This window comes from Tenebrio molitor, chromosome 5 (genome assembly GCF_963966145.1).
Source record: "Tenebrio molitor chromosome 5, icTenMoli1.1, whole genome shotgun sequence".
NCBI lineage: Eukaryota > Metazoa > Arthropoda > Insecta > Coleoptera > Tenebrionidae > Tenebrio > Tenebrio molitor.
This window is the reverse complement of record NC_091050.1, coordinates 7,186,843-7,206,647: the sequence shown is the minus strand read 5'-3', so window position 1 is coordinate 7,206,647 and position 19,805 is coordinate 7,186,843. Positions and strand designations below refer to the sequence as shown.

At 33.4% G+C, this 19,805-nt stretch overlaps 3 protein-coding genes across 4 annotated transcripts; all 3 read right to left on the bottom strand.

The window, feature by feature from the left end:
- Positions 1-163: 163 nt before the first annotated feature.
- LOC138131515 (repetitive organellar protein-like) lies at positions 164-3,641 on the bottom strand. Of its 2 annotated transcripts, none has more exons than XM_069048572.1 (2): positions 3,467-3,641; positions 164-1,562 (listed from the first exon to the last, which is right to left on the bottom strand). In XM_069048572.1, exon 2 carries the CDS (start codon positions 1,559-1,561, stop codon positions 266-268), a length of 1,296 nt encoding a protein of 431 aa, XP_068904673.1. In that variant the 5' UTR covers position 1,562; positions 3,467-3,641; the 3' UTR covers positions 164-265. The 2 variants fall into 2 exon arrangements, with proteins under 2 accessions (XP_068904673.1, XP_068904674.1); XM_069048573.1 differs by lacking the exon at positions 3,467-3,641 and adding an exon at positions 2,587-2,703.
- Positions 3,642-3,894: 253 nt separating this feature from the next.
- On the bottom strand, positions 3,895-9,736 carry LOC138130269 (zinc finger protein 11-like). The gene is made up of 6 exons (XM_069046706.1): positions 9,316-9,736; positions 7,773-9,263; positions 6,019-6,213; positions 5,080-5,953; positions 4,547-4,762; positions 3,895-4,495 (listed from the first exon to the last, which is right to left on the bottom strand). Exons 1-6 carry the CDS (start codon positions 9,451-9,453, stop codon positions 4,101-4,103), a joined length of 3,309 nt encoding a protein of 1,102 aa, XP_068902807.1. The 5' UTR covers positions 9,454-9,736; the 3' UTR covers positions 3,895-4,100.
- A 94-nt stretch (positions 9,737-9,830) lies between these two features.
- On the bottom strand, positions 9,831-19,282 carry LOC138130268 (uncharacterized). Its single transcript, XM_069046705.1, has 9 exons — positions 18,504-19,282; positions 18,232-18,444; positions 18,140-18,175; positions 17,148-17,413; positions 14,772-14,887; positions 11,838-12,078; positions 11,251-11,785; positions 10,755-11,198; positions 9,831-10,349 (listed from the first exon to the last, which is right to left on the bottom strand). The coding sequence occupies exons 1-9, from the start codon at positions 18,955-18,957 to the stop codon at positions 9,892-9,894; spliced, it is 2,763 nt and encodes a 920-aa protein (XP_068902806.1). The 5' UTR covers positions 18,958-19,282; the 3' UTR covers positions 9,831-9,891.
- Positions 19,283-19,805: the final 523 nt, after the last annotated feature.

Below are 19,805 nucleotides of genomic sequence, written 5' to 3'. Positions count from 1 at the left end.
TGAAAATTTATTGAGGACATGTCCTATTGACTTTAGGTCTCTTGAATATTAACAGCAATAAACATCATTTGGATATTGGCAAAAGCGTAGTGGATAGTCAGTGGTCAAGCTGTAGTGGGGTTGGGGTAGTGGTTATCATTGATACACCGAATAATAACAGGTGTTCAATTGGAAAGTTATAATAAACTATAATTAATATGGCTACATTTAACATGTTGTTAAACAAAAATTATGTATTACTAACTATAATTAAAATGGCTACATTTCACTGACGATTTTTTAGGTTTATTAACATGTTGTAAAATTTTTCGATAGTTTTCTGGTCCGTTCGTAATATCTTCTGGTACTCTTCGGCCACAGTAGCATTTAAAGTATGTTCGTCGTTTTCTATTTTATCAATTTGTTCTTGCAAGTATATTATTTCAGTTTTTAACCTGTGATACTCTTCAAAATTCGCTGCACACTCTACAGATTTACTCTTTAATTGTTCTTCTTGATTTTCCAATTCAAGTGTGAACTTGTTTGTAAGCTCTGTATTCATTGTCCGTGCCATTTCCAACAACTGTTTCCATTTTTCTACCTCTTGTGTTTTCGCAAGAATTGTAGCATTTAATGAATTCATTTCATCTGTAAGTTTCTTGTGATGGTCCTGGTGTACCTTGTGTTGTTGCCTAAGATCTTCCATAGTTGTAACACGTAATAAGTCGAAGTTTAAACGGTCTAAATTATTCGCACACTCTTCAAGACGTCTTACATCTTCAATCGTTTTGTCTATACAATCAGTATCAAAATCTTCATTGCACAATTTTTCGTGTTCCCTTTCCAGACATGTTTCTGTATTTTTCAAACATTCAAAATCTCTTTCCGTGATAATGCTGTCTTTTAAATTCCGTTCCTTGCCTTCCAGCAACAACAACTCATATTCTAAATTGTCTACTTCATTTCGTAAACGTTTTGCTTCTGCCATCTTTTCTGAATAAATATGTTCTTCTTTATCTTGATCCTTTATCATTTTTTCGTGTGCTTTTTTTACATGTTCAAATTTTGCTTTCAACATGTGATGTGTATCTTGAGTGCGCGCCAAATTTTCCGCGTTTTCGGCACTATCTTGCAAGCACTGTTGTTTCAATACTTTAAAATTTTGACAATCGGCGAGCTTTTTGAAATTATCGTTGATAATATTAAAGATCTCGTCTAAATAGTTGTTAATGTAGATCACAAAATGAATTGAAAATTTTATGAAAGGGTACATCTTTTTAGGATTAGGATTATAAAAGTCGATCAGGTGAAGCGAATTGTATTTCATTTTTTTGAAAATCTTTGCCACCTTGCAATACAAGATAACTTCCTTGTCGGTCACTTGAATATCATCAAATTCGTCTGGAATTAATTCTTCGTTGATTAAGTAAGAAAGTTTATCGTTGAGTTCGGCAATGAAAGCAGTGTAAAACCGAGCAACGAAATCGGGCCGTCCAGATTGGAGATCTTCTTTGTCAAAAGATAAATCGGGCCAAAAATTGCTGATTAATTCAACTGTGGTCATCAGATCACTGCTGGCCATTCTGGAACACATAAAGAAAAACGTTGTTATTAGCGAATAATAACAAAATGAACATAATTACAAGTCGGAAGAGTATATAGTGAGAAAATAAAACGTATTTTTAGAGTTCAAATTTTTTATGATATACATAACAGACATGTTGCTTAAAAAAATATTGAGAAATGTATAGCTTCAAGGATTTGTACTCTAGACTTATATATCGTATAAAACGATACTTGAGCGATTAAATTTTTTTTCAACTATCTCACTTATGTAGAAATTAACTGATAATATCGTTCATGGACTGCAATACAGCGACACAATTTGAAAAATCACTATTTGACGTGATAGTTATTTACTATACAGATGTAAGGTATCACATTACGATACAAGATGGCAAAATTCTCCGACGAGGTCGTAAGCTGATTTGGATAACCGACGGCGTATCGTAATGCGTAATATGAATTAACAATTCGAATAGCTTACAAAAAATCTACACCGAGGGAGTGAAGTGCTTGATTTTTTACCGAGAAGTTTAAGTGTCATGTTGCCAGTTAAAAATAATTTTAAAACTGTTGGCTTTTTTCAATTAAAATCGTTGGGTCGTGCAAAAAATAGCATACCGGGACATCTTTTAAATACTGAACATAGTCCCTATGTTCAGTTTAAAAAACCCCAGATCAATGCATTGCGAGTATTTATTATGCAACCAATTATACCACAAACCGGTCAAAAATGGTCGAAATGTCGACTACAATAATATAATTCATGATTAAATTATGAATCAGGCGATTCAAAATCAAAGAAATTCCTTTTCGGGAGGATTTCCCTCGCTATTCAACGAGGAAACGCTGCAAGCATTCGGGGCACTTTTCCAGATTCCGCATTATTATCGGAAATTTTTATATTGTAAACCAAAAATGTTATGTACTTAAGTTGACTAATTTAGAAAAAAGTAATTTTGAAATAGGTAATATTAAAAATTTTTCCGATTGATGTAATTGGTCTATCGGGATAAATGACTGAAAAAACGTTAGAATACGCACATTTCTTATTAGGTATCTGATAGCCATGGTATAAACGCATTATGGGTTTTTTTCTTCAGTTGAATACATTTTTTAAATTTATTTTATAACAATAGCCATTCAAAAAACTTGACAGTTTATTTTTAATTGTCAAGTAACTATTTTAACGTAACTTTGGTTACATGATTACATTACATTTTTTTTAAACTGAACATGGGAATAAGTATGGAATGGACTATGTTCAAAGTTAAAAAAATGTTCCGGTATGTGCATGATTTTTAACCCTCGGTGCTTTGTAGAAACCTCGGGCTTCGTCGTCGAGCCAAACTGCACCTCCAGTAAAAAAAAGTATATGTATCATAAAAGGTTGAGTTGGCTATGGTTTTTTTCCAAGAGAGAAAAAAACCCACTTCACTCCCTACAATCTAGGAGTAAAGTTGCTAAACTTCGTCCAGCGACAGATTGGAGGATTTTAAATTGTATTAAATCAATCCAAAATTACAAAATGCACTAGAATACATTAATTAAAGCATAATTTCACGGCGAAAATGTTACTGCTTGAAGGATATATTTCAAATTTTACGTGTGCCAGATGCTACTTTCTCTAAATTTAGTGATTTTTATATCAACCAATCTCTCGCTGGACAAACTATAATTATGTAGAGGTCATGCAAAAAAGTCTTTAAACTTTAAACACTGCTGGACTGGTTACCTATTTTATTCAACCACACTGGTTACAAAAATGTCATTAATTATTTGGATAGGCACTTGTATCGCTTGTTGAGTAAACTTCATTTATTAAAACCGTTTACTGATGTGGTTCTTTGGGGTAAATTTGTAGTTTAATTTAAAAAACTTATCTTTTTTTTTGAGAAATGAAGGTTAAATTAATATTACTTACTTGTTGCCTCAATGAAACTGTTGTTTTTTAATTCACTGACTCAACAACTGTGTTGAAAATATTATTTAAAACCAACGAACTTGACAAATATCACAAAACTTGACAATCTTCTAAGTTCTACAAGCAAAAAACAAAATTGACCGTTACGTTACCAGATTATAAGGATATCAAATTTCAGTCGGTAAAGTAGGTTTCTACTTTATCCATTTTAAATAGCCCTTGTGGGTTATGTGGTGCGTTTTAAAATAATACTTTGCATATTAACATCATTTTATTTTTTTGCACAGAAGATAAATTAAACATTTAACTTGTATAAAACGTTTAACAAAAGAAAAATCGTAATTCGATTTGACACAAATTTAATTAATTATTGTATGTATACTAAACTCATTTTCTGTTTTATATTTGAATGGACAAAAACAAAAATCAACTAATTGCCCGAATTTTATTTGCAGCAATAGGTTTTTTCTCAACAGAATGAAATAACAAAATAATTTTCGAGATAATTACTTTTACGCCTAATATATTTAAAATGCCTCAGTTTGCAATAAATAAAATAATAAAGTAAAATTGATTGGTACAATATCGTCACCACAATAATACTTAAATAGCTAATAACTAAGTTTTCATTATCCTAGAAAGGAGCATGCATGACGCCCATAACGTTCCTCGTTTCAATAATATTGTTTCTATCAATGTGAGTCTTCTTGTGTGTCTTCAGCGCTGAACTCTGTCTAAAGGCTTGCCCACACACATCACAAATGTATGGTTTCTCTCCAGTGTGGATACGTAAATGCGACGTCAAATCGTTTGACTGTGAAAACGCCTTTGTACAGAACTTGCAAACGTACGGTTTTTCTCCCGTATGTGTCCTTTTATGCCTCGCCAAAATTCCCGACCTTGAAAATTTCATCTTACATACGTCACACTCGTACGGTTTTTCTCCTGAATGAATCCGCTTGTGCTTCGTTAACGAACTTGAAGTCGTGAAACCGTGATTGCATATGGGACACACGAACGGTCGGGCACCTGTCATGAAAGTTTCACTTAAATATTCATGTTAAGCGATGAATTTGTTACCTGTGTGCTTTCGCAGATGAGCTGAAAGTTCTCCCTTGCTGGCGAAACCGTTGCCACACGTACTGCAAAGGTGAGCTTTGATACCGCTGTGCCTAATAGTATGTTGTCGAAGATTGCCCAACTGATTGAAGCCTTTCCCGCAGGTGGAACACAGGAAAGGCTTTTCTCCGTTGTGCGTGCGCATATGATCCTTGAGGTTTGATATTTGGTTAAAGCCTGGGAACAAACCAGTACTTCAAAACTAACTAACACGAAAATTTACCAGCACCAAATATTGTAATATTTCGTTCGTTCGTTAATATTCGTAACAAGAGTTTTGTTAAAAAATAAGCCAACCATATGTTTTACTGAACTTTGGGGAATATAAATCGAATCGAAAAATACTAAAAATATCAAGCTATGACCCGGTAATTACGAAAACCGCCACGTGGTGGCGCAGCCAGCCATCAGATTAAGGCATGCAGTCTGACTCTATTTTTATTTTAAGATCAGCTTTTGTTTTTGTTATCACATCAAATTAAAAACAGCTATACCTTTGAGACAAATAGCACAAACGTGAGGTTTGATCCCTGAGTGTATGTTCATGTGATTGTTTAATTGTTCAGCTCGAACAAATCCCTTTTTGCAGGTGGGACACACATGAGGTTTATTTTGGGAATGAATTTTCAAATGCCTGTTGAGATGTGCTTGTTTACTGAATTTTTTCAGACAAATTTTACAAACTATGCCTCCCATACTTTTCAAATGATCTTGCATGTGCACATCTAACTCTTCCTTCTTAATAAATATTATGTTACATTCTGTACAAGGATACAAAGCTGCCTCTGTCTTGATTATAATTGTGTCATCTTCTTGATCGATGTCATCATCAAAATCTTCATAATCAAACTTGGGGTCATCCATTTTCATGGCATGAGCTATCTTGTGCCTTAATAATAAATCATTTCGAGTAAACCTCTTATCACAAGTATCACACTGAAATGCTTTGATAACTGAATGAGTTTTAACATGACGGTTTAATGCAGTTTGCCTGTTAAATAATTTGGAACAATGTGGACATTTGAACTCTTTTTCTCTATCATCATCAAAAAATTCAGCATCAATGTCACTATCACTTTTCTCTTGTGAATTAAAATTGTCAAAATCATCACACACATCCTGATTAATTTGAGAATCTTCTGAGTTTAATTCTGGCTTAATGACTATGTTGTACACGTCTACGTCGTCCTTATTTTCGACGTAGTGTTTCTCTTCAATTACAAATTGTTCTTGTAGGGGACTTTTGCCCAGACGGTTTCGTAAAATTTTATCAGATTCCTCACATTTTAGCTTGAACATGTACATTTTGACTGTGTCTTTGGCGCATGTAGAACAAATCTGTTCTGGTAAACCGTCTCCAAATGTTGCCTAAAAGAAAAATATTTAAAAATTTACGAAAAGAATCATCAAAATGTTGAAGTGTTATGGTTTACCTGTACAGAAGCGAATGCCATTATCATTTCTGAAATATGTATCGATAACCCTGTCGCTTCGTCGGGAACGAATATCGACTGAAACTCGCCGAACTCGGTCAAGCACGCCCGACAAAGGTTTGTTGAAATTTCTTCACCCATTATTTTTAATAGGTTAAAATTGCAACAAAACTTTTGACAATCAATCGAACGCTTCTAGAGCTTTGTGACACTTCCATCGAAAGTAGTGATAGATGGCGCTAGACGTCAACACACTATTATGACACTATTCTTCACACGTGCGTGAAATAAATAGTGGTTTATTTGACGAGTTCGTGTGTAAATTGGGGTTTTTTGGCACACGAACGAGTTGAATACAACATTTTTTTGTTCGATGAGCCCCTTAGAGGCTCCAAATCGCTTAAAATCTTTAAAATTAGCTTGACGTTTCGTTTTGACAAGTTGTGACATTTATCAAAATCCGTTCACATAGGAGAAAATTCTCAAATTCAGAAACGTTTTTAGTTGATTTTCCAATAAAACATTTCTTTGGCACCAAAAAATAAATGAAGATAATATTTCTTCCTGGCAGTATTTTATATCAAGAATGTTACTCTTTATAATTATTGTCGCGAGCAATAAATTTTGGTCGTCAATGTCATTTCAAAATTTGGTTAGATTGTCACAAATTTAAAAAATTTCCCTGCCTGATTATGCGCATGTCAACAAAGTGTCAAAAAAAATGACAATTAATGTCATACAACATGATGATAGGTTATGATATTTACGACTGCTTTACAATGGAGCATTTTTGATTGCGTCAAAGAACGACCTTGACCATCAAAATTTATTGCTCACGAGTGTACATTAAAAACATTGTTCTTTTTTCTTGCAGTATGTTGATGTACTGTTTTTCATTGAACTTGTGCAACAAAAAATGGGACTATTAATAGTAATTGAATTTTAAGGAAATTGCTTTCGGAAAATAAAAGTCATAATAATTATGTAATTTGAAATTTAAAACGTATTCACAAAGTTTTGCTCTCGCAGAATCTGTTGGTGTCCTGAGATGCCAGGGCTTATTCTCATTCATATTTCTTTCATTTCTAACGAATAAATACGAAGATTAAGGTTTATGTTTGTCCTATTAGTATAAGTAGATATGTTTTTTCAGACATTGTACAACTGGTGATTATGAAGTCATGGTGGAGGTGCCGGGTAGACTTTCTAAATAATAAAAAAATGTAATTTCATTTATTGCTTCACTATAAATCACGTAATGTTAATTCAATGACACTACAGAAAACTGATTAAAATAATAAAAATGTACAGATACACATTTTGATGAGGCTTTGCCAGCACATAAAGGATTTATTATCTTTAAATATCACTACAGTTAACAGTAAAATTTGTAGTAGTGATAACATCACTAATCACATATAACTAAAAAAAATATGCCAGGCACGCACAAAAATAAATGTTCTTATACATTTGGAATGATCAACGTGTATTTAGTTACTTTTACAAAATCCAGCTATAGGCAAAAATTAATGACGTTTCCATATTTTATTTTACGGCAGCGGTGGCACTTCCCATCATAATCTCGCGTAGGCATTCAGAATTGTTTCTCGCTTTGTCTACTTGCTCCAAGTGCATTTTTATACAAAGTGATTCTTAATATTGAAACAAGCTAGGTTCAGATCTACAAATGTTAAATCGAACCTTTGGTCTTCATATAAGCCATATCCTTCATAAATATCTTGTGGGGGACATTAATATTCCATAAATATTTCATTAACGCCACTTTCCGGTGGCACTTCTTCCACTTGCACAAAGTGCATGCTCTTTTTGCCTGTCAAATGTTTATTTAATAAAGCACTAGTACTAAAGCTCTTAAAGCACATAGAGCACGAATATGGCCTTTCGTGCGTCTTCATGTGCTTACTCAACCTGCAAGGGTGATAAAATCTCATCTCACAAACTTTACAAACGTAAGGCTTATCGTCATCACTAATACTCCCCAAGTGATTCCTTTCGTGATTTTTTAAGTCGTTCGAGTTGGAATAGGCTTTAGGACAGGTTTTGCAGCGGTAAGGTTTATAACCAGTGTGCACCCACATGTGCCTGTTTAATCTAGTAGAACTGACAAATCCTTTGCCACATTCGTTACAAAGGTAAGGTCTCTCATTAGTGTGGTAAGTGCGGATATGTAATTGTAAATTGTCAGACTGACTGAACGTCTTGCCGCAGTAATTGCAACAGTAGGGCAAACTTTCAGAATGCAAAACTTTATGACGTTCAAGATTTGAAGAGATTTTGAAACCTTTCCCGCAAGTGTCACATTTGTAAGGCTTGTGAGACTGGTGGGTCCTCATGTGACCCACTACTCCAGCCCATCTAACAAAACCTTTATTGCATATCTGACACTTGAAGGGTCTTTCGCCGGTGTGCGTGCGCATGTGAACACGAAACGTACTCGGATTTGGATAACGCTTTCCGCAAATTTTACAACCGTAATCTTTCACAACCATGTGACCTTTCAAGTGGCCAATTAATCGCTTTCTTTCTTTAAATTCCTTTCTACAAATGTTACATTTCAGCATGTTTTCCTTGCAACTGTTCAATTTGTGATCTTTCAAGGCTCCTAGTGAGTTGAATTCTTGACTGCAGGTACTGCACTTCAAGTTTATTTCAATGGGGTTTTCAATTACGTTTGTTAACACCTTATCAGCAATTATTAATGGCTTTATTGGTATCAAAGGGGGTGGATCTTCTGGCAAACTCTTAATAAGTGAACTTCCATTATTGTCTGTTTTCTTGGCAGGCTCAAGAGGAACTAAAGGTGGGGGTCCACTCCCAAAGCTTTGCAAATTTTGCACATTAAGATTACATTCCTCAATTTCAACTTTAATTGATTCTGGGACATCCTCACTTAGTTCTGAGTTATCTTTAAGGATGTCATCAATTATCTTATTTGCTTTTACTTTACTCTTTCTCATGAGACGGGGGTTTTTCTTTACCTGTCTTTTACTCAAGGGTACATCTTCTTCACTGATATTTTCAAGGTCATCAGTGTTTGACTGTTCAATTTGTGCTTGGCTTATTGCTATGTCTAAGATATCTTTTTGCTTCAACTTATGTTGTTTTATGTAGTTTCTCAAGATTCTGTCACTCCTCTCCATTTTCTTTTTGAATGTATAGAATTTCGCAATTAAGTGGAAACATGTGACGCACACGTGTGACGGTAACAAATCCTCATCAGACACCTAAAAATCAAGCATTTACCCTCTTTATTTCATCATAGTTCATTTTATTTACCTGTATTACTGCACAACTCTCCATCATTTTGGGGAGTTTTGTTGAAAATATTTCTCGTAAGTGGCCACGTTCGGTTAAGCAAGCTCGGCAGACTTTATTGAGATTTATTTTTCTCATCCTAACTTTTATTTTGGACATTTCAAAATCAAATTTAAGCCTGTTTGGACCGCGTTAGAATTTTTTTATAAACAATCAACATAACACCTGATTAAGTACACCGCATAACCCAAAACATCAAGGATCAAGGCTCATTAAAATTCGGACACAAACAATATTACGAAAATTACTCAAGCCCAGTATCAACTATTTACGTTTACTACAACTAATTTTGACTGTTAAAAAGCATTTGCACACATATACATATGTAGATTCATTTTTATACTTAAGAAACCAATATCTAAACGAAACGAATATGGCTGCTGAATTCCAGTGACGTGCTTGCAGTTGATCCAAATGGGAAAAAGTGATATTAATTACGACGAAAACTGTTCGCAAATTTACAAAAAACTGCCAAGTTATTATATTAGGTGAAAATTTTATTTACAAACTATTTTTTGTAGTTATGTATGTAATACATTAGAGATTTTGTAAGAGCGGTATAGGTGCTGGCAAAATAACTGTGAATTGTGTCTTTACACTCCCGTCAGTACTCTTAACTTCAATGTCTTGTACACTATCACTCATGAACTCCTCAGCAACAATCTCAGTTCCCAGGTTGACAATATCATTTTTGTATATAACACAACTGGCGCTAGTGTAGTCTTTTTCTACACTAACTTCATTTGTGCTCGATTTTTCTTTCTGCCTTTCACTTTTCTTTCTCTTCTTGTTGTTTTGATGAGTGTTTCGATGTGTTCTCAAGGTACTGCTTTGATTGAAGGCTCTACCGCAAATGTCACACACGTAGGGTCGCTCGCCCGTGTGGATTCGTTCATGTTTCACCAACATCGTCTTGGTTGTGAAGGCTTTAGAGCAACAAGAACACGCAAATGGTTTTTCTCCAGTATGAGATCTTATGTGAATAGTTAACTGACCTGTAAATAACAAAAATAAAAATACAAAAAATACTACCGGGAATGTATGGCGTGTTTTTTTAAATTTCACCTCAAAGCAGGCGTAGAAGAGTCAATTGTGAACGCACTATATGGATTACGGATCAGCTGTTTAAATTTTATGGGCCGTATCACGACACCCTTATTAAATTTAATCATTAATTACCTTGGTGACGAATTCATCTCTTTCTAGCGGGTTATAATTGCATAAATCTATATCGTTTTATGCTTACTTTAATCACGACTCTGGTTAACGGGAACGGTGTCGTGATACGGTCCTGTTTTTACACGAGTGTTGGTTCACAGTAGAATCTTCAACGCCTACTTTGAGGTGAAATTTAAAAAAAACCCTGATAGTTACACAATCAAACTCTAACGTAGGTTTACCTGTAGTTGACATGCGCTTTCCGCATATTGTACATAAAACTGGTTTGTCCCCAGTGTGGGTTCTTTGGTGGCTCTTTAAATCTGTGGACTGCCTAAATGCCATTCCACAGATGTGACACACATAAGGCCTTTCATTTGTATGTTTTCTCATATGAACTTTTAAGACACTTTGAGACATGAAATTTCCGTTGCAAATTTTACAAACAAATGGCTTGTAACCCGTGTGTACTCTTTGGTGGTAGTGTAGAGCACCGCTTTGGCGGAAACCCTTGCCACAAATTGAACACAAATGTGGTTTTTCTCCAGTGTGATTTTTCATATGCTCTGCTAAAAAACTGGGATATGCAAACTCCTGAAAACAAATTTGACAAGAATGTTTCTTTTTAACATAATTCTTGTCATGTATCTTCATGTGTCTTTTCAGACTTTCAGCAGTGAGACATCCTAAAAACCATAACCATTTATTAATCTTCATTTTCCTTTTTACCTAATGTACCTTTGCTGCAAAACTTGCATGGATAAGGTTTTTCATCTGTGTGTTTGTACTCATGTTGTTTTAACTGATATTCATACATAAACTGCTTATTACAACTTTTGCAGATAAACTTTTTATCTTCATCTTTAGTGTGTGATCTTAGATGAACATTTAGATGCAATTTTTTTGAAAACGTCTGTGAACATTCATTGCATTTGAATGGATTGCTATCATCATGTGTCTTTTTGTGTTTATTATATTTAGTTTTGTTATTAAAAAATATGTTGCAAATGTCACATGCATATTTAACACTTTTTGGCAAATTTGTGTTTTCTTCTGGTTCATCCTCTGTAACGCTCTCTTCTGATTTTAACGAGTCATCGTTTTGATCTTTTGAGTCACAGTTTATCTCTAAGATTTCAGTAAACTCATCTTTGGCAGTGTTCCTCAAGATGATGTCTGAAGAAATACACATCTGAACCAATTCGAATGCGTTACATAGTTTTTGAAGACATGCAATGCACAAAATATTTGACAAACCGTCTGTTTCTAAAATCTGAAATGTTTCAGAATTTATTATCGAAATTGTTTGTCAACAACGACCTAACCTCCAAGTTTGTGATTTGACGTAAAAAATCAACAACAAAAGTGCCACTGTCTGATAGTTTTGTATCAAATAAATGTACACTCTCACTCGCTTCTTTGATGCAAATACGACAAACCTTTTCAAAATTATTTTCGGTCATCGCTAACCTAGTAAACACGAACGAAAATAATATTATGTTTACGGAATGTTTGTAAGAAGTACACCGCATAATCCGTATTTGTACTATTTGTACGTGTTCGATCCTAGTCAGTGGCGTAACAGAAATTCAGTAATAGTGAAGTTGGGAACATCTCAGTTGTGATCGTGGATCTGTCCATCTGTCTTTCAAAATCTGGATCATAAAAAAGCAGTTTGACTTTTTTTAAAAATTATATCGTTATCTATATATTGATATAACTTCAAGAAAAAAACAGAGTTATTAAATACCCACTTCCATTAAGGCAATAATCCACTAAGACGACAAAGTTGGGTACCTGAGCTACACCTATGTATATTCGTTAATTTGTTTGTGGAAAATAAAATAATCAACTTTTCACTTCTGTAAATATTGTATATTTTAATGAGTTAAAACTCTGGCTAATAATTATTTTGAATGACAAACTAACACGTAAAATATTCAGTTTTTACATAATTACAAATTAATAATAAAAAAGTCTATAATAGTATATAAAAATGCGCCTAATCATTTCTATAAAATTGTTTTTATAAAATTTAAATCGTATTGAAAAGTAATTTTTACCTGTTAATGTTATGTGATTTCAAATTATAAAAACACTAAAAAGTAATTCTCCTGTTCTTACAAGTAATATACCCAACTCTGAAAAAATTCATGCTTTCAATTTTGATCAATTAACTTATTTCTAACAACAATAATTTACAAAAATATTCATTCGAAATTTAACAATTGGTTTTGTACTTACTTGATACAAAAGTATTTTTGGTAACTTTAAAACAAATATAAAATGATGTAGATCCATTCGTAAAATATTTAAAAAGATATAAACAATAAAACTGTTTTTAGTAAATTCAACGTATACGTAAATCAAAGGAAATTCTTTACAATAAAAAAGACAATTAAGGTGACACATTTGGTGGACAATGTAAATATTATTTTTGGAGCGTATGAAAATGAATTAAACTCAAATAGTTAACCCACGATAGATTGCGTGTTAGACCTTGTGTAACATTTGTACATTTCATTTTAAAAAACTTATAAATAAAAAAATACATATCCGAAAATAAAAGATATTAGATTTTTCTAACGGCAACGGATGGCGGGTTAAAAATGAAAATTTGCTCCAACACATAAGTACACAATAAATATAAAATCTCGGTTGCAAAATGACATTATTATAAAAATGTTAACATAATAAGTGTATAATTTTAATATGTGAATAGAATTTGTTGATGTCCGCCAAATACGTTACCTACTGGCAAAGTCTTAAACATTGTCGCTTAATACCTGAATCACATTTTGCATAAAAATGTCAACTTTTGAGTCTTAATCGACTTACATTTACGTAGTCGCTACATTAGACAAAAGAAACTTCTTAAAATACAATGTTTAAAGCTCAATAACAGAACACGAACAAGCACTAACAGGTGGCAACCGTTACGGTGTGTCAGTTCAGATTATGTCGGGCTTTCATGTGCAGCTTGAGATGGTACTTCCTAGAGAGAACAGCGTTACATATTGGACATCGCGTGTTCCCTGCATGGACAGGTTTATGCTGTTGCAAACTGTACGGATGGGAGAAGACCTTGTTACAGATGTTACACTTAACAGTATTAATGGGCCACGTGCTCTTAGTAGAGTTCGCTTGTTCTGCAACAACACAAACAGAATTTACACAGTTCATTCCTCTTTCAGGCTTTAAAGATTATGCCGAGCCTTCATGTGCATTTTCAAGTTATATTTTCGCGAGAGTACGGCGTGACAAATCGGACACTGAGTGTTGCCCGAGTGCACTGCCTTGTGGTGGTGCAAGCTGTACGGGTGCGAGAACATTTTGCTGCACACGGGACACTTCAGGCAGTCCTCGGAAAAATTACTGTGTTTGACTTTTGTGTCGGCGTCCAACACCGTCGTCGACTCGAGGAAAGCCCTCTCAACTGGAAAACAATACAACAATCAGGATGGGTAACTCGCATCTGCAAGACTTGTAAATGGAACGCGACAGTCGGCTACAAAACGACGAGCAAAGCTACTTCGTTACATTTTACAAGTCTCACGTGACAATGTAACAAAAATACAGAAAGTAGATTTTTTCATAAGTATATTTATAAGTCGCTACACACTTGGTTTTAACGCTGCGATATATATACATACTTTTGCTTAATTTTTGATTAACAAAAAAAGCTTGCAGATGGATGTTACAAATCCGGTTGTTGCCTACTGAATTGTTTTGACTCCGTGAAAGTGTGCTGCTGATGACCGTGATCACTACAGTTTCAAACGACTTTTACTACCTATTCTGCTAGTAAAAAATGTTTTGAATACATATTTGATTTCTATGGTCATTTAAAATCATAAATAGGTAGATTAAACCATTAAAAATCTTTACTAGACAACAACCTGGGAAATAAATACTACCTATCTGTAAATAGATGCCAGTGACTTTAAATTTCGACACATAATTTACTGAGAACGCTCGTTTTTGATCACATTCTTTCGTTAATTATCGGTATGCTTGCGAATAAAAAATGTATTTCAAGTCGCAATCTTTATTAGCTTTGTTTATTTGTACAATATAAAATACTGCGAGTCGGTTTAGGTATATTTTATATTTACAATATTTACTCAAAATGCCACATTAAATAAACAATCATCACCACAATCGAATTATTCGTTTATGCTAAAATTGGAGGATGCACGTGTTCCGCTGAGACTCTTATTAAATTGAAATCCATATCTGTGATGAGTCGACCGCTGCACCTGGCATTTTTATATTTGTGACATCTCCAGTACACTCTCGAATTCGTGTGATCTCTTTTATCAATTAAATACTTGTACCCGTTCAAACATAAGCTTCTGCCACCTTTACGGGCCAACTGGAAACTTAGACGGACAAGAGGTTTTCTCGGAGATCCACCTAAAATAAATTTTTAGTGTTATTAAAATGTACAGGATGACTGTAATTGCACAGAACTAAAATTTATTTTAGGCTTAAGAAGCGAAATTAAATTTTGGAAGAGTTAATGTCTGGTTAAGCTGGTGATTTTATCGACAACGGGGTTTATAGAGAGTTGACCCTTAACCAATGTAAACTTTAGAGCTGAATATTATGTCAAAGACGCAGAAAAGCTGTAGGTGCGTTGTTATTGCAACTAATTAGTTTTATTTGTAAATTCATTAATTATTAACCCTTTCTACTTGTATGCTTTTCGTTAGAAGTGAGTTGAAATAATTAAATACGGTGTAAATAAAAGAAAAAAAAAACGTATTATCTACAATAATTATCATAACAAAGTAGATTGTCTGTTGTCAATGAGTAGTATCTTTACCTTCAAACTAACTGAAGCACGTTATTTACAGCTTGTTCAGGATAAGATATTATCAAAATAATGCTTCAAAAATGGAAGATATATTCCTGGAAGCTGTACAATGTGTTAAATCTTCCTGAAAAAAAAAAAAGTTTTTTCTAGACGTTTATTTAATTTATTTATGCGTTTCATTTCGTTCTGTATGCTGCAAAATTTTTATCATTGAGAATAACAGATAAATAGCTTGACTGATCGTGAAATTTTCAAATCACAAGTTAAGAGGGTTAATAAATGAAAGGGTTTGTTTAGATTGTTATGTACTGAAATATTACGAAAAGAATTAAAGTGTCAATTGCATAACTTACCTCCCAATTTAACGAAAACATCGTTAGGACAAACACAACATAACACAAGATTATCGTGAACAAAACATGTCCAAAATATGAGTTACGTTCACATCACTTTTAAATTGAAAGGTAATCTGCTCCTCGTTTTTAGTTTAATTTGATACAATTATTTTAACAAATCAATGTGCTACAAACTACTTTATTTGAAACTTGCAGTGTAAATCGTAGTAACGACAGGATTGCATCCGTTAAGTTACTGATAGAAACGACGTCTATAAAAAATCAAAAACGAGTATTATTACTTCGAATAATTTCGAGACCTGCAATTGCAATTTTTTTTTGACTGTACAATAAAAATCAGTTGAATAAAATTGTAAGCAAAAAAACTGAAACGTTTAGTTAAGAAATGATGTTACGTTTTCGATCCATTAGTCTTATTTTATAACTGTTGCTGTTTTTTAGCAGAATGGTTGTTCCGTCATGACTTCAATCAATGATGCAACATTTATTCTTTTGCACTCGATAAATTTTAAATCTTTGCATTCGAAAGTTTGATAGGTATTGAAAATTAAAATGTGTGGCTTTATCTTGATAAAAAAATTTATTGATGACGAAAATAAATACAGATGTTATTTTATGGAAGAACTACTTCTTGTAATTTTTTAATGTGTGAAATCGTTCGAAACATTCGCCAAGGTGCATTCTAGGTTTTTGAATACAGGTATCACAAAAAAAGTGAGTTTCATGTCTCCCGCCCGGAATTTTCCTGTTGGAACATACTACGCAATCTTTCTTGGGCCCCGTGCGAATGATGTGCAATTTGTTATTTAGTCTATCTTCTCCGTCCGCCGTAAAAGTAGGTTCTTGAAAGGAAGTACCTTAAAGAAAACTTCCAGTCAATTGATCCATCAATAATTTTACAGATTTTTGGGTGTATGATTGGTTTATCGCATTTTTTTGTTTTTCATTCGGTACTTTATACAGTATATACATTAATTTGTAACACATGATTCTCTCAGAGAACAACATCAAACATACTGGTTCGGCCGATCAATTCTGACTAAATTACTACCATTCTTTGAATCGATGTTCTGCATAAGAATTAGTGTTTTATTTCTATCTACGCCACTATTTTTTTCTGATATCTTTTGTTTTATTGCAGTTAACATTGCCACAATATGTTTGTATAATAAAAAAGAATAGATGTCAAATTATTGAGTCACTCGATATGAAGATTTTTATTGTCCAGTTCATTTACTTTGAATTATCAAATCGGCAAACTCTCAATACTAATAAAATCCAGCAACGGCACAGACTACGATGCTTGGGTCAATTCTGACCCGTAACATCTTTGCCAAGTAAATTATATCCAATTAAATTTCTGCAATCGCAATAACTAATTCGTTTATCTTTAAGGTTAGATCTGGCAGTGGCTTAATTGAACAATACAAAGAATGATAAAAAAATAACATTTATTCCACATCTTCACAGTATATACAAAAAGTGTTAGTTTCACAAACTGAATGCACATTACATATATGTTTATGACAAATATCACATTTTGTTCTGTATTTGTTATCATTGCCAGTACATATGTAACACCTTGAACGTTTTTTCTGCATTGTTGTAGTTTTACGTTTATTTGTTTTTCGACCAGCAGCTTCAATTGCATAGATACTTTGTTTGGAGACACTTATAGTATTATTTTCAAATGCAGTATCCCTCTTATATAATATATTATCTGAAACTAATTGATAAGAAATTAAGAAATGTTTTTCTTCTGGTTTTTGTAATGCAATTATTTGCCCATACAACAAATTCTTTGTGCCGAAAAATCAGCTGTTTTATACACCTGGGTTTAAACAGACCCACGCACCGTTCGGCGAGGATTGAGACGCTGCTGTGACGTTTTCGAATGAAAAGGGTTCGTCTTTCGCACTATATAGATGTAATTTTTTTATGGATCTTTTGATAATACCATCTTTCGAATGCAAAGAGTCAATAATAATACAACCAAATAATCATGTTAATTTGGTGTGGTTTTCAAAAGTGCACTTGAGCTAAAAACGAGTATCTTATTTTATTATTTTTGTTATTTATATTTGAAAATTTTGACGAAAGTATAATTTGGGTAAAAACCTTAATTTTTTACCTGTTATGCAGCATTTGTGAAAATGTTAGCAGCTTAGTTTTAATTGCATCACTTTATGTATATGCAAATGTGAACATCAAGTTCACCTTCCTTGTGAAAGCAAAACATGTGGTTTTCATCAAAAATAGTTTTTATGAGACCACTGATAATCACAATAATTATGTTATGGGAATTGTGAAAAAAATCAGGTAAATTGGATCTCTGTAAAAACAAAGTTGCTTAAATTATAATAATATTTTGGGCTGATGTTCATAAAAATGAATTCAACAAATAGTTTTAAAATAAAAAAAAAATGAACACAATCAAATCTTAAATACTTACGCTTGAACTCTTCCTCTCCTGTATTCTGACCTGCAGCTGCAATTCAATATAAAATTACTCCCAATTTGTGTACAATATAGAGTTTGCCTTACAAGTTCCATAAAATTTTTGTTCATTTGGTGGCTCTGTTTGCAACAAAGGATCCTCCAAGGGATCCTCAAAGTTCACTAATTCACTAGGCTCACACTTGACATCTGATATAAACAGTGTGTCACTGTCTTGCCTGACAATTTTATCCCGTGAAGTATCTGCTTCTTTTACTTTGGGTCTCTTCACACCCCTTTTTGCATCCTCATTCACTGATGCTAAACCCAACAGCAGTGATTCAGTAAATTGAAAATAAACTGTACACTGATTTACTTACATGCAACTGGCTCTACAGAAGTTTGTTCAGTTTCATGATCTAAGGCTTGTGTATCTGTAGGTTGTTCACTTTCACTTGTAATTCTGTCACCAGAATCTTCAGTCAGTCCACTAATTTGCAATAATTGTGCCGTTTTTAAGAAAGAGTCTAATTTAGATGTGTCAACACTCACTTCACCATTGTAAATAAAATGAAGAATGTCAGATAACACATTATATTCAACTCCATATAAAATTATTACAGGGTGTTGGCAAGGCACATCTTTGAAAGTGTCACGGAAGTAGGTACTACACGCGGAGAGCAATATTTTGTGAGCCCCAATTTTTTTACCTTCACAATGTAGAGTCACATCGGTTAATTCGTTCGAATTAAGTAAATAGTCAAATGATTTTTGAATGTGAGTCAAATGGTTCTTCCACTTTACGGAATATTCTTTATTTGTTTCTGAACTCATTTTAAACACTATTTTCGATACTTGGTTTGGTCTGACTAGAGGTTTATCGAGTTAACTAAACAAGTTACTACTACGTAAACATTCGGTTACACTGGTACAGTTAACTAGCGGTCACCACTTCACGAGAGGGTCAACTTCAATTCACAGGGTCAATAATTACGTCATGCACTGAAACACTGATTTTGTAACGGTTTAACAGAGAATTCACTCAAATTCGTTTTGAAATTGGTTTTTCACAGTTCAATTTTGTGATAATTAAAACTTGCGTTAATTTGTCGTATGTCAAGTTGATTACCACTATTACCACCACAAAAGAATATTGCAGCCAACTTCAGAGGGAACCTATTTTATAAAATATAAGTTTTTTAACGTAATAATTGTCGAAAAAAAGAATAAAGTATGGTATAAGCAAAGAATTTAAGGTTGTGGAAAGTGTACGTACAAATGAAAAATATTTTCTTTATCGTCCACACAACGGATTTGAATTTTAGACTACAAAATTATTCATAAGATCTTCACCGTTATGGACAAGAAAAAAATTATACCTAGTTACAGAAATATCGAAAATTACCTTTTTTTATATGGGGCGTATGCAGTAATTTTTAAAGGGGCGTTAAAATTTTAGCGTCGTTTAAAATTTAAAATTTCAAGCCCTGATTGGTCATTGCTATGACTACTTAATCTAACGCCCTTTAAAATTTAGCGGAGCAGTTACAGAATACTCCCCAATGTCATTTCATATTTCCTAAAATGTGTTCTTCGAATGTTGTCTCTGCTTGAAAAAGTGTAGACTTATTCGATGGCCCGATGTGATAACCATCGAAATAAAAAATTCACATTTTACACCA